At 46.3% G+C, this 15034-nt stretch overlaps 1 protein-coding gene across 3 annotated transcripts in view; it reads right to left on the bottom strand.

Annotated features, from left to right (window-relative positions):
• The window catches only part of ddr1 (discoidin domain receptor tyrosine kinase 1), a 46910-nt gene that overhangs the window by 10587 nt on the left and 21289 nt on the right, over nt 1-15034 (bottom strand). For all 3 annotated transcript variants that reach the window (XM_019896032.1, XM_019896033.1, XM_019896034.1), the window contains exons 3-10: nt 14293-14398; nt 11714-11789; nt 10681-10833; nt 9592-9739; nt 6927-7029; nt 5737-5923; nt 2608-2857; nt 1183-1317 (exon numbers count right to left, since the gene is read on the bottom strand). In XM_019896032.1, the coding sequence (XP_019751591.1) occupies nt 1183-1317; nt 2608-2857; nt 5737-5923; nt 6927-7029; nt 9592-9739; nt 10681-10833; nt 11714-11789; nt 14293-14398 (1158 nt within the window). The remainder of the gene's footprint in view (nt 1-1182; nt 1318-2607; nt 2858-5736; nt 5924-6926; nt 7030-9591; nt 9740-10680; nt 10834-11713; nt 11790-14292; nt 14399-15034) is intronic.

The following is a 15034-nucleotide window of genomic DNA, read 5'->3' as shown; positions in this document are numbered from 1 at the left end:
GGTGTCCGTGGTGAAGGTGGAGCCGGCGGCGGGAGGAGGCGCTGGAGAGGGAGGACGAGGAGGAGACGGACGGACAACGGAGGAGGGTGTGAATGAGCGGAGGTGGCGATGGAAGAAGACAGCGAATGAGGGGGCGTGAGGACCCCCCGGCAGGGCGCAAAGGATTCCGAGTCCTGACGCAAATCGTCCCCCCCCTGCCCCCCCATACTGTATATATAATATATATATAATAATGGGGGGAGGACATCATCTTTGTACTCTTGCGCTCAAATGTCGACAGAGCGTACAAGTACACAGGCCTTAAGGCAGGTAGTGCAAACATTTTTGGGTTGTTTGATTTTCTGCTCAACCATTTGACTGAATCCGTGCCACTTGCATCCCCGGAAAATAAAATAGATATAAGCCAATCAACAGAAAACCATTTATTTTCGAAGCAAAGTGTCCTCCTCATTGATCTGATTGAATATTTAATTAAAAAAAAATTGAAGATTAATTTTAACGACCTTAAACCTTGACAAAAGTGGCATTTGCTGAGTGTCCTTGCTTCCCAAAATTTTATTTTACGGTGAAAGAACCTTACAAAATCCTTTATAATTTGTTTTTTTCCCAGCGTACTTGCGTTGCTCCTTATCGCAACTCAGTTCAGTTCAAATCTACACCGTAGGAAGTACAGCGATTGATTTTTCTGCATCGTCGATGACATTTCAACATTAGAATTTTTTTTAAGGCTATTGGATTATTTCAAAAATATATTTTCTGTTGACGCACTGCAATGTGCTTCGTGTCAACATGTTAGCATAAACGCAATGTAGCTACAGTTCATGTTTTCTTAATTCTATACTAAAAAGTAAAAAAAAAAAAAAAAAAAAAAAAAAAAAAAAAAAAAAAAAAAAACTCACTCCTATTACTCGTACAGGGAGTTAAAAAAATAAAAAATAAGATACCCGACAAAGGCGGGCCATTTTGGCTAATGCAACGTGCGATCAGATTTAGAGCTTAAAAGGGGGCTGGCCAACAGGTGTACCATCAAAGTGAGTTTGAGACAAAGATAAAGACAGGCTGGTAGATGTGGAGGAGTGAAGCATGATGGGTAATGACGAGCTGGCAGAGGAGCAGGAGGAGGTGCGGGGTGGGGTGGGGGGGTGGTTTACCGGGAGGCGGAGCTTGAAGAGCAGAACTCACCGGAGGCAACGGTGCCGGCGCTGGAGGTGCCGTCGCTCGGGGCAGAAGAGGCGGAGGTGCGCTTGACGGATGGTGAGGAGCTGGTGGAGGGAGTCTTGCGACCGTTCGCTTGTGTCATGTCATTTTCAAAAGTGTCTGGAGGGAAGGGGGAACCAGAGAGAGTTTTCAGAAAAACATCACAACATCCATTCTCTATCATGCTTGACTTCATTAAGGTCGTGGGTGATGGAGGCATTTTTAAAAATGTCTTTTTTTCATTTTTCATTTATTATGAGTTTTTACATTATGCTTATGACGATGAAAAAAAAAAAACATGAACAGGAAATTAAACTTAGAAATCGAAAAGGGAGCGACAGCTTCGCACTGAAATGATTTAAAATAGCAATTGCAAGCTCAAATTGCTTTTCCAGATCATGACTGGCATGAAGTAACCTTGGCAAACAAAACATTCAAACATGGTAATGTCCAGTAGGTGTCAAAGGGCAAAAAAAAAAAAAATTATCTATTTATATCTATATACACACACACACACACACACAAAATTCTAAAAAAAGCATGATCATCTTTGTAATGCAGAGTCGATGGTAAAGTCGTCCCATTGGATCTCATTAGAAAGTGCAGTTGTAAGTTTGTCAAGTCAAGCGCGCCGGGTTGCTGAAGTTGTCAGTCAAAAGTTTTGTTTACTGCCAAACAATGCATTATTTATGAGCAGCCGTTTGGAGTTTTCTTTTCGCTTTCCGAGGTTAGGTGTGATTACGAGGTACTTTACGATGACTGATGGCCCTTTTTTTTTTTTCCTCCCCCCACAGTTTTGGAGGGAAGACAGTTTAAAGTGGCAAGCAGCGTGACTCCTCCCAATTTGCAGAGGATCCCGTTCGCTTCCATTTGTGCGTGGCCTGAGTACGTTTTAGTCCATAAACCCAAAGAGTTGATACAGCGCATAATGTGCGGAGGGAGAGTAAACGCCTCCCACCAAGGCTCTGTTGAAGTCGATCAAGCCGAATAAAAAAAAAAAACAAAAATTTGCCAGTTGACTTGGCGATCCGTGACATTACCTGGGTATAAATAAGCTTCACTCCGCTTTTCTTCCCACGCTGCAACGCGGCGCACATACAAATACCCGCGCCGAGCGTGATAACGCATCACAATGGAAATAACGCAGCGAGGGACAAAACAACAAAACTGTTGGGGATGTCGCTCTCTCTCAGGCGAGGAACTTGAAGTGAGATGCCGCAAAGACGATAACCGCCAAGGTCGAAAAGGAAATTCGCACTCTGACAGTACATGTACAAAGATTAATAAATACAGTAACGGACGTGATGGCGGTAAAAGTGGACGTCGGCAATCGGCGTAAAAGACGTAGCAAGTAACGGCAGCGCGGGTTCGGCGCAGGAGTCGAAGAAGAGGTACTGTCGTCGTCGTTACCCGACAGGAAGGAGATCTCGCTGAGGAGCAGCCACGTGTCGGTGAAGAAGAAGCTGCAGCGCAGGATGTGAGCCAGGCGTCCGTCCAGGGGCAGGGAGAGCGTGCGGGACGACGGGTCCTTGAGGTCGTCCAGGGGGACGGCCAAGGCCAACGCCGGCGACGACCACGGCTGCAGCAGGCCGCCCTTGAAAACGCACTCCACCTTGTTGAACACCCGCACACCCTGCGTGTGACGGTTGTTGCTGTGCACCTGCGGAGGAGACGAGAATATATTTTCAACAAAAGTAAGTGGAAGCTGAAAATGTCCCAAAATAATGACAGGGTGGACATTTTGGAGTCATGTTAGCATTTGCATTTGTCGCGGTGGGAAAATTCACCACGTTGCGCTCAAGGTTCCGCAATGCTGATAACGCACGGCGTGCCTTCGAGGCGGCGACCGGAATTAGGCGCCAAAATGCGGCCCTGGGGGGGGGGGGGGGAAGCGATGACGAAACGCAGGCGCCGGAGGTGACGCGTTGCTAACCTGGAGCTTGATTCCGAGCCCGTCACCTGTAAGTGGAGCCACATGTGAGGCCAACAGCTGCGTCACATGTTGAGCTGCCTGCCAGCCATTTTTTCTCTGCACGTGTGCGGGTTGGAGCCAAGGTCGCACCGGTTGCTTTCAATAAAATCCCAAACGGACACGACTAGAGGTCCACGAAGCCTCTCGCCCCAACGCCCCCCCCCCCCCCCGAGGGGAACCAAAGCAATCCATTGTGTGTTCAAGGAAGTGCAGGTTAACGCACTGGTGAGGTGAGGTCACACTCGGCTGCGTGACAAGTTAACGGGTGCATGTTAAGTAACTTTGCTGGAATGGGGCTCGCGTTCCCACTCTTGACAAATCCACGGCGTCATGTCAGTTGAGGTTAGAGTTGGGAAACCCCCTGGTGAAAATCCAGGAAACAGCCTGAGCCGAACAAAAAAAAAAAAAAAAAAAAAGAGACTGCGAGTAAAACACCAGGGGAGATTTCGAGGCTCCATCCAAAACAACGCGTGTAAAATTTAAGGATTCATTACTAAAACACGGTGGACGTGCGGTGAATGATTAACATGATGGGACAATCTTAAAAACACCAAACTTGTCAGCAGAAGCCATCTTGTTTCAACAGGATGAGACAAACTGTTCTCATCGTGGTTTCAGTACCGTATTTTCCACACGGTAAGGCGCTTCGGCGTATAAGGCGCACCTTCAATGAATGGACTGTTTGAAAACTGTTTTCATGTAACAGGCGCACCGCATTATTAGGCGCATAGCATAGAAGCTACAATCGTGGATGTGGTTGCATTGTGCATCCACTAGATGGAGCTCCACTAAAGAGAATACAATACAGCTTTTTTTTTTTAATTTACATCGAGCTTTCACAACTGCTGCAGCCATAACAAAGCGTTTTACTGAAGATTTAAAATACTACGTCCCGGATTATAAGGTGCACTGTCGGCTTTTGAGAAAACTGAATGCTTTTCGGTGCGACTTAATAGCGCGGAAAATGTTGGGGAGGAAAAAAAAATGGTGAGAATTTTATCGGGTTAGCTGAAAAGTGTTTTCATTGGGAAGGAAACGCATTTTTGAAAATCGGGGCTTGGGATGTTTATAGTGACCGTGAAAATTGGCGACATTTTGTCAGAGCGAAGATACGCGTGATGGAAAATTTCTCACTCCAATAGTGAAAAAAATAATTTCCCCGCTGTGTTGACGTCGTGTATTTTCAAGGTCGCATGGATCACATGACCCGCAGGGGTGGGTGCAGTGCTTCATTCAAGCCATAAATAAAGCATTAGCCTCGTCTACACCTATTAGCCCGCCGTGATGCTTGACTTAGCCTAATGAGGTTATTCATTTATCAGATCAAAGCCTTCAATTAAATGAGAGAGAAAAAAAAAACACTATTTGTCAGCTTCCTTATCTGTGTTGAACACATGGGAAGCGTTTTGAGAGTGCTTAATAACTAAATAAAATAAAATAATAAAATAATGCATATTTATAGCCCTTCATAAAAAAATAAATACTCATTTTTATTCATGAGTACACTTGATTTACGCAACAAGTTTCTCCAGATTCCAATTGGGGTCATGCGCTCCAAAGTGGAAATGAGCTGGTGGTGCTACAAAGAACATCTTGGAGACAAATCATTATTTCGGGGGGGCACTTGCGCCTCGAGTGGGGATGCAAGTGAATGGAGACAGGAAATTGAACGGGGAGCCACGTGATCACCAAGGTAGCGAACGTGGTTTCGGCGCGTGATTACTCTTCGGAAATATGCCGCAAAGAAGTTCCAGCGGGATCACAAAGATCCCATTCAAGTGGAAACAAACAACAGCAAAAAAAAGGGACTTTTTTAGACAGCGGATGTGTCGGAATCCAAATAAGATCTTTTTAAAATCGGTGAGTGTATATACGCATTTCCCCCTGCACGGATGCGTTGGGAGTGTGAGAACGCTGGCAAACCGAATTCCCCCTCTTGAGGGATCATTAAAGGATTCAAATTCTTTTTCTCTTTCAAGACAAAGCCAGCTCAATACTTGCTTGCGACGACGCAGCATTCTATAAAACGGGGAGATTTACGACCGACCGCACAAAAAAGCAAAAGAATAACCAAAATGCCTGTGCACCATCAGAAATCTATGAAAAGAGAGTTTGCGCCGTATCTGTATGATCACGTTCAAGACCTCATGAACCGCATGACCTGCATTAATATTTGAAGAAATTCTGCCGGCATCTTTAAAGCGGTCGTTTTACCCTTTCAGCAAATGATATAGGAACACAAACGATGCAGCAGCACATGTAGACCAACCATTTAACACACCGCACGTGTGTATTCTTCATCCTCCGCATGGAATGCCTAATATTACTGCCGTACTGAGAAGTCCGTCTTCTACTGCCCCCAGGTGGCCAAGTTATGCGCGACGGAAAGAGGAGCACAATCCGCATTGAAAGAGTGTGACCAAACTGTTTGTTTAATCATGTCATTATTCTTTGTTTAAAGTATAACATGATGGAGCGTTAATCTCATAATTTTTTTTTTTTGTAAGAACAAAAAAATAAAAATAATACATGAGTACACAGCCACGGGCTGCCGTGGCGCTGCCTACCTGCATGACACGGAGCACGCGAGGCTTCTCGAAGTGGAACTCAATGTCCACGCTGGGCTTCCCGAGGACATCTCTGTTCCAGCCCAGGTAGTCGTAGCCGGGCCACACCCGCAGCTCTTTGCTCTCCATGAAATCGTCTCCTCCCAGGACGCCGTCGCACAGCTGACCCAGGCCGCCAAACTGCACCCTGCGCAGAAATGTAGGAGGAGCCTCAATGTACGAGGAGAGGGCTCGACCAGTGATTGATTTTATCATTCACTGCCAGCCCAAGTCAAACGGATCTTTGACGTCTGTCGCCGTCAATGGCGGTGAACGAGTTTGATTTCAGTTGTCGGCCCGAGTTTTTCCGGCTGACTTGCACGGGTTCGACTCACGTGGCTTCGAATAGAGAGGCGCTCATTTAGCGCGGTCATTTTCGGATGTTAAATTGTTCAACGTTTAAAACGTTAATTCATTTCCATACATGTTTCGACAAGAAATGGACAAGCTCGCGCACAAAATAATCCTGTTCTGTTTTCCTCTAATTTGAAGGCTTTTGTTGACCAGATATTTGATGGGCAACGGAACACAAAAATGGTCTGCGTAGAAATTGACATTGTCATTTGCATCCTCTAAAAGCAAATGTGGAAAAAAAAAATCTAATTAGAACTGAGATCGAGACGGAAAAAAAATGGATTGAATTTTTTTTATTTTTTATTTTTTTATTTAAAGGCCATATCGCCCAAGCCAGGCGCACCACACAAAAAACACAGAGAGGTCACCCCACCTTCTCTTGTCTCCCACGAACACACATCTGCGCCAGAATGCGTCTGGATCGCATCAAGAGGTGTTCGCTTACTCATAAGCAAAACATTTTGGGCCCATTAACCGCGCAGCCTGAGCGAGCGTGACCCTGCCACGAATCCTGATGCGGCCCGTCTAGCGGCCTGCCAAGACATTATGGCCAGGAAACGTGCCTCCAAATCCCTCAGCAACTACAATAACACAGCGGGTCACCTTTCTTCCATCTTTGGGAAACACTTGCTCCTTCTTGCCATATAACTACAATTTCAACTATATATATATATACTTTAGATATTATTTATATATACTGTACCTGTATACTATATATATATATATATATATATATATACTTTATATATATATTTTTTTTTTAACAGCAGCGAGAGGAGTCGGCGAACAGCACTTACCCTTGCTCTGTGCTGCCATCGTAGGTGGAGTCGTTCAGGTAGACGGGCAAGCCCGACAGATTCATGACGTGACCAACTGGAGCCGCGTAAGCCTTTAAGCCATCTGAGAGAAGTGACGGAGAAGCGGGAATGATTGAGGAGTCAACATGCCAACCCTTCGTCACCTGAGCGCGTGCGGCGTGTTCCGATCCGACGGAGCCGATTCGGTTGCAATCAGCGAGGCGGGCAAACGGTGAGCACTTGCTTCAAACTAGGCAAACAAACCCAGGGCTCCGTTACTCGGGTCCACGCGGCCTGGACGACAGATCAGTTAATCAGGAAAAGCAGACGTGGGCAGCACTCTGGTTTCCAGAATAAACCATTCCTGGCATAATATTTGCCTTTTTTGAGTCATTTTACTCATCGAAGCGCGGTTTTTAGTAGGCTAACATGACTGTATATGATGCATGAGAAAAAAATGAAAAAAAATCGAGCGCATTTGGCACCATGTTCATTTTTGGTCGGCCAGGATTCCCATTTCACTCTTTCGGAAGTCTTTTGAGAACTTTTGACAAAGTGGGGCAATTTTTGGATGAGGGGCAAAGGAGGGCACTGCCCCACCACATCCAGCAGATGGCACTGTGGAGAAAAATAAACATCTTGATAATTCAATAGCCAAACGAGTGTACTAGTCGCATCTCCGTACTAAAAGTTTGGTTGAAAACTATTTCAGGTGATCAATTCGAAAACTTTATGCGTACAGTGTAGAGATGCGTGGAGAAAATTATGTTCTCATTTGATGATTATAGCCTCTGGAGGAATGAAATTCATTTTTTAATCAAATTAGGTGCGCTTCTGAAAAGTGGTTTTGGCATTTTGAATTGAAATACCAATTTTTGTTACCAATTCATTAAAACCCCCCCCGCCCCCCCCCCCCAAAAAAAATCTGAGTCAATTCCGCAGCCAAAGTCGTATGCCGCCTCTCCCTGTCCTTTCCCTGCAGTGTATGACAGAGGAACCCTTTGCCCAGGTCGCGACCCAACAAATTCAGCCAAGTGACAAGCAAGCTACTCCATCAAGTCCATCATTTGGGTGAATGACGCTGTGCCCGCTGGCTGGATAACAGAGATCATTTCAGCTTTCAAGTTTCGTCCGCATGGTTTATGACTCTTGCAAGTGAAAGTAAAGAAAGTACGTCGCGACGAAACAATTTCAGCCATATGCCAGCGCATCCTCAAACAAATCCACTCAAACGGTGCCGATTGTCGTAAAAAGAGGCCATGTTAAGACTATAAATAAACCTCATCCCCAGCTCCAGACAATTAGAACTGACCCAAAACAAACCCACTCAAACGGCGCTGATTGGCGCAAAAGGGGCCATATTAAAATAAAACCGGAATATGGCTGATCTCCGGCTCCAGACAATCGGAAGTGACCCTGCTCACTCCTTCCATTTTGGAGCGAACTTGAATGAGACGCTCTTGCTAAAAGACAAGAGCGGGACGGCGCTGATCAAGAGGCGGCGGCGGCGTGATGAACGAGGGAGCTGGGACGCCACTGCGGAGAAGGCGAGCGCTCATAAATACAGTGAGTGCTCGGGGGTTGGGGGGGGGGGAATCGCGCAGAGCTAAAGCTATTCATCAGAGGGCAGACACCCAAGCTGGCAGACGGCATCCTGCCTGTAAATTTGATGCAATCTCTCAAAGCGATGCGTTTGACGCGTGGAGGGGGAAAAACACACACACACACACACACACACACACACACACACACACACACACACACACACACTTGGAATCATTCTTATCAACTCGATCATTTTTCACCTTCTGCAAAAGGACGCGCGTTCACGCTGGGCCACTTGAACCAGGCTTGAACCTACTCGACACCTAACGTTCGCTATTTTTGGGCTGCTTTGAGGGCTCTCCAAAGATGAGCACACTTCCCCTCCTCTGTAGATTCCGATCACGGTGGACCACAAAAGCTGAGTTGAAGCAACTGCAAGCACGTTTGTTGAGGCCCTTCCAACATTTCATTTCTTTAATTTGAGGTGTGAAGTCTTCTCTTTATGTCGGCGGCGCGGCAGGACTTAACCTGACTTGATCCCACCACTTTCACGGAGCAACTTTTGAAAGCAACGGCACGACACATCAATGCAATGTAAACTTGCAATCAAATAGCTCGCATTTCTCAGGTTCAGAAATGCGCCCAGATCTCGACAGAAACGTTCGACTTGTTCAAATTTTTTTGCTCTGACAAAGCAAAGACAGCTACGGACAGAAAAATGATGACATCATCAAGGGCAAGCTTGCAAAAAAAACAAAAAAAAAAAAACATCTCTCACCCTGCCACACCCCTTGACATCTGGATTCGGCCTGTTTTACAGCCGCTTCCCCTCTCCCCCACCAATCATTTTGGTCTTTCTGTGATATAGCCCCTACGTAGAGTTCGCTGCCATCCTCACAACATTACTGACTTTGCCTTGATGTCCCGAGGGTGACTCAGCATTTTTTTTTTTTTTTTTTGCTTCTCTGGCCAATATTTATGACAACCGCCACCTTAGCACAACATAAATAAACAGAACAACTACGAACAATCCAGTCCAAAAATTTCACGGCACGCTCAGACTGACGAATGACAATTCATCACGAGATCCGCAAAGTCCGGTCACGTGACAGCCGCTTACCCGTCCACACGCAGCCGTACAGTTCCACTCGAAGGCAGACGCTCATGACCCGGTCGGCCAGCGGGTAGAAGCGCACCATGCGGGCCACTATGGGGGGGCCCAGGTCCTTCAGAACAACATCGTAGGTGTTCTCATTCCCGGACACCACCTTGGAGGAACAAGCAGTTTTGTTTGTGCTAGTTTCAAGCTGGGTAACGCGTTACCGGTGTCGCTGTATGAAACACAACTACAGATTGTATGGTTTGTTGAAGAAAAACACATGTGGGACGCCCACTAATTACAGTGATCCCTCACGATATCGCGATTCATTTATCGCTATTTTTTCCCCCCAAAGTACTGTATTAAAAAAAAAAAAATGCCGAATGACTCTGAAGTTTTGTACGTGGCTGTATGCATGATTGACCCACATACACAAAAATTCCTCGGGGGGAGCCAACGCTCCATCGCGGTTTGTCACTTGTTGCGGCAGGGTCCCGGTCCCCATTAACCGCGATAAGTGAGGGAACACTGGACAACAACTACAAGTCTGAGTTGCAGTTTTCATCATGCGTTTCTTAAGCTAGACGACAACTGCCCTCACGAAAAAGGAGAGCGAGTGATTCTCAACAGCCCTCCGCCCTCTCAAGTCTGGCATTCACTTCAAGCGGCGTGATGATTTTCATCGCAGAAAAGCGCCAAGGAGAAGCCTTGAACGTGCCAACTGATTTGAGAGTCAAAGCCTGAGGCGAAACTTTGCCGCTGCGGCAATTGTGCAGACTCGAGTCTCTCGCTGAGGCAGGTTCAGAATAACGGCGGCCTCCTTAAAACATTGCTAAGTCCCATTGTAGTGCACAGACGCTCCGCCCGGAGCTGATCGCAAAAGAAAATATTGGCGAGGGACCCCACAACGGCTGCTTTCAGCACAGGTGTGTCATTGGATTGAGCTGAAAAAGGCCCACTAGGCTCTTTTTGTTCCACCATGGCACGGCTTCTCCATAAGTCCTCACAGAGGACTTACGCATTAAGAAAAAAAAAAAAAAGAAAAAAAAAGACAACGATGAAGTCCTGCTCACACCACACTAAATGAACACGCTTCATTTCCGTCCTTACTTCCTGGCCCCAGCGGTCCTTCCAGGTGATCCATTTCACGCCGTCTCGAGAGTAGCGCAGGCGATAACTACGGGCAAATTCCTGGCCGTGCCCGTCGGCGTGGCGACCCTGAGTACCCACCAGGGCCAGGAAGTGGAGCTTGCGAAGGTCCACCTGCAGGTAAAGGGGAATCAGTTAGGTTAGCTTAGCGATGGAGGGAAAACACACAATGCTAGCTAGCGCGGCACAGGTTGTTGGCGAGCTTGTATTAGTGGAACCCTCGTGACATTCAAAAGTGTGTCAGCTTGATTATCAAACACCGAATGTCGAGTTTGGGAACTTTGCTAATAGCACGTGAGCTATGTCGTACTTTTTAAATTCTTTTTTCAATAGAGTATTTTACAGACACTTCTTGCGACATCTACAAATGTCCTGGCTGATCTTTCTGTTGTAAAATGAACCGAGGCCCGCAAAAGTTTGCCCATCCCTGTTATTCAATGGATATCAAAAGTCTACACACCCCTGTCAAATGCCAGGTTTTTGTGATAAGGGGAAAAAAAAAGCACAAGATTTCATCACCTTTACAACTCAATTGGAAAAAAATATTTTTGAGAGGGTGGGAAGTAAAAGCAAATTGAGATATTGTGTTTGCACAAGTGTGCACACCCTCTTATAACTGAGGATGTGGCCATGTTCATCATTCAGTTTACATTAAATAGGAGTCAGCACACACCTGCCAACATTTCAAGTGCCTCCGAGCAACCGCAAATAAAGTTCTAGTAGGCTTTTCCTGTCACTTTTGGGGTCAGGTCTTCCAATCCGGGCATTTGAACCAACCAATGTTGACTTTTTAGATGCACCGTAGGTGCTCAGAGACTTCCAGTCTCGCATCATGTCACCCTGTACATACTTCAAAAGGTTTGGCCGTGTATTCTTCCAGAAAGACGCGGTCACATTGCACTGTATGTCCTCCAAGGTCATGTGACTTGTGCAGACCAAAAGGACACGAGTGCGATTGTAAATCAAAATGAGTGGGGGGAGGCGTGGCGCTAACCTGGAGGTATTCCGATCCATCGGGGAAGACGGCGCCTGCGGGGCACCAAGCTCCGTCCCCTTCTCCAGTGCTCAACCTGCAGATGGACACAGGTCTCATTTACACTTGCCGTCCAACAGCGAAAGGAGAGGATGGAATTAAAAAAAAAAAACAAAAAAAAAAAACAAACAAAACAAACAAAAAAAAAAAACGCTCAACTCGACTGTTCCCACGACGACGGCTGCAGCACGCACGGGTGAAACCGAGAGTTTGCTACAAAACAAATCATAATTGATTCCGCAGCGAGAAGACGCCCACGTATAAGCTGACAATGTTGTCTGCAACCACACAAGCTGGGAAAATGTACAACTGTACGGAGGGCATGCACATCGAAGAAGAGGAAATGAGGTGAGCTGCACTCTGTGTTCTAACAGTCTTTCTTGGATGAACACGCGGACGCACACACACACACACACACACACACACACACACACACACACACACACACACACACACACACACACATTTCCCCACGGAGTCACTGGACCTTCCAGTGCGACTTTCCTCCGAGGACGCCCAGCGTGTTGCTCGGACCACCTGAAAGCAAATTCATGACATGGATGGTGTCACGCTGACAGTGACGCTGCTGCTCCCTCCAGAGGGTGAGCTCATGCTGCAGGAAACAGACGGATGATTTCACACCCATTAGAGGGCCGCGATGGGAAGATGAGCGGGGCCCGGCCGTCAACACTGCGTTCGTGCGTTATATTGTTTCACTTCCAGGGGGGGTTGGGGGGGATTGTACGGGATAAAGACAATGTCACCATGTATTGGAAAGCTACCAAAAGTGCTTTTTCTTCACAACTTGGGAAAAATATTGTCTGGAGAAAAAAAAAATAATAATTAAAATGAATAAATTATCAGGAGCCTGGCGATAATCAAAAGATGTCGCTATCCAAATAAACAAACAAACAAATAAATACATAAATAAACCAAAAAGGCATCAGCAGATTTTAACTACTTTTTTTTTAATACCCGAAATAAGGTGAAAAGTCACAAAATTAGTACTACTATAAATAATGAAAAAAAAAACCCAAGTAAAAAAAAAAAAAAACATATAATAACAGGAACACAAGGGTGGCACGGTGGTCAATTGGTTAGTTAGTTAGTTAGTCTGACTCCGGCATTCCTTTGCATGTTCTCCCTGTGCCTGTGTGGGTTTTCTCCGGGTGCTCCGGTTTCCTCCCACATTCCAAAAACATTTGGCCAAATCGTCTTCTATTTAATTCCAATACTTCTGAATTTTGGACAGTTACAAGACAGAAGCGATAGCATTTAGCACATGTGCCTCTCGGTCAGCCGATCTGGTTTCCAATCCTGAATTTGAGTTTCAACGTATAAACCCGCTCGCTGTGTGTTTCCCAAATTAAAATGTGCTTCAAATGCGCGCGATGACTAAAACGTTCTTGAAGCGGGTTTTTTCACATGGTGTCTCTGCAACGCGGATTTTCGCAGACAGTGGAAGTACTTAACTGTAGACGCGATGCATTTTTGTCCAAGACTCTTAATTGCTTCCAATCGGAAAGGCCATTATTGACCCCCCCCCACACACACACACACTTTCTTGGAGCTCCATTGCTGCGCTCATCTCCGCATCAATCAGGCTCTCTCTCCCCTCGCGGGCTGTAAGCTCGTTTTCAAACGATTCCTCGCGTGCTTTTAGCGCCGATCCCTCCTCGCTTGTTTGCTTTGCCATGCGTCCGCCGCTCCGTCCGTCTTTGCGTTTGACAACCTCCCCTGCGCTCCCCCCGTGTCTCCTGAGAGAGCGCCGCGGCTAATAATCATTTCCACACGGTCGGGCTCTCAGCCAAACACGCGCTCGCCCACACACATACACACTGGCTGTATCGCTCCTACGCGTGGTTATGAGAGCGCCTTGCGGGGCCTACCCTGCTCTCAGCGCCTTTCCTGCCAGACAGCTAAGTAGCTAATGACATTACAAAACACAAACGCCCACTCGGTCATCTTCTGTCACAATAGGCTTGGGACAAATTGCTTTTTGATGGGGCTGAGGGGGGAGGCGGGGCGTGCATGATCCTGTTTTACTGCAAGGCATTGGCTTGGAGTAAAAACATCGGAGGGATGCGGAGCAGACGGAAACACTTGACACATCGTTGTGCAGAAATCAACACACAAGGTTGCATGTCATCATCTGAAATATGTTGGCATTGTTTTGGTAGTGGCGGTGGGTGGAAAAGTGAATAAATATTCGAGGTCGCTAAAAGGACACTGGGGAAAAAAAGGTTTGAATGACATTTACATTTTTTGTCCTGGCATCTTTTCCTTCCTGAAAGATTTTTTCCCCCTTTGTCTTTTTTTTTTTTTTGCATCCTTCCTTCATTTGCCTGAAATGACTTTTCTACTTTCCAATCGACGGTCCCAATCCAATACTGCTTTAAAGTCCACTAATTGATTCAAATAAATTAATTTAGGTTATTTGAAAATACGGACCAACGAATTGGTCCATTTTAAACCTTTTGGCCCACCCCGTACAGCCAAAAGCAGCGAACGCGAATAATTGAACGGCTCAACTCACTGACCTTGCATGTTTGGCCTCGGTGGAGTCTGACCAGGCGCTGGAGGCGGTGATGTCAGAGTCTAGGATGCTGCCATCCTCCATCCCCAGGGCGTAACGACACTGAGCGGCTGCAGATGCAGACAGGAAGGCGACGGAGATGAAAAGAAAAAAAAAAGAAAAGAGAAGAGCCATGAGCCATCGTGCTATCAGCAAAGAGCATCAGTAGGGGGATAAACTCAATCTCTCAGTCCCGAGCATTTGGTCACGGCGAATTTGCCTTGTCATGTCATTGTTGGGAAAACGTATTACTGCTGTACCGAGAACCCGAGAGAGGAGCTGAGTCTACAGTACAGTGCCGTGCATCTGTCTGCCTGTCTTATACTACCCGCAGGTTGCGAAATGTCCACTGAAAGAGAAACTTGGATGAAAACGATCAATTATTTTGAATTCTAATCTGTTATGTCATATTGGAGGTCTTGATCAAATATAATAGAGAGTGTCATTTTTCTCTACTACAACAATTTTGTTGTTTAGAGGGAGAGGCCAGAGCCGATGAATGCTATTTGCATTCATTTCAACACTTGATTGCCCCGTCTGTCATAACACGTTGTTGACACGGCTCCACATATTTGCCGTTAATTCAGAATTTCCCGCAGCACACCCGAACATCTCACACTGCACATGAATGCAGCTGGGAAATGCGCGGATTCGAGTCGACTTCCAAGACGACACCCTTCTCATTGCACCTTTTGTGCGACCCGGCG

Source organism: Hippocampus comes, unplaced genomic scaffold (assembly GCF_001891065.2).
Source record: "Hippocampus comes isolate QL1 unplaced genomic scaffold, H_comes_QL1_v1.1 scaffold55, whole genome shotgun sequence".
In the NCBI taxonomy this organism is placed as follows: Eukaryota; Metazoa; Chordata; class Actinopteri; order Syngnathiformes; family Syngnathidae; genus Hippocampus; species Hippocampus comes.
The sequence above is the reverse complement of the archived record's forward strand: the minus strand, read 5'-3'. Positions and strand labels throughout refer to the sequence as shown.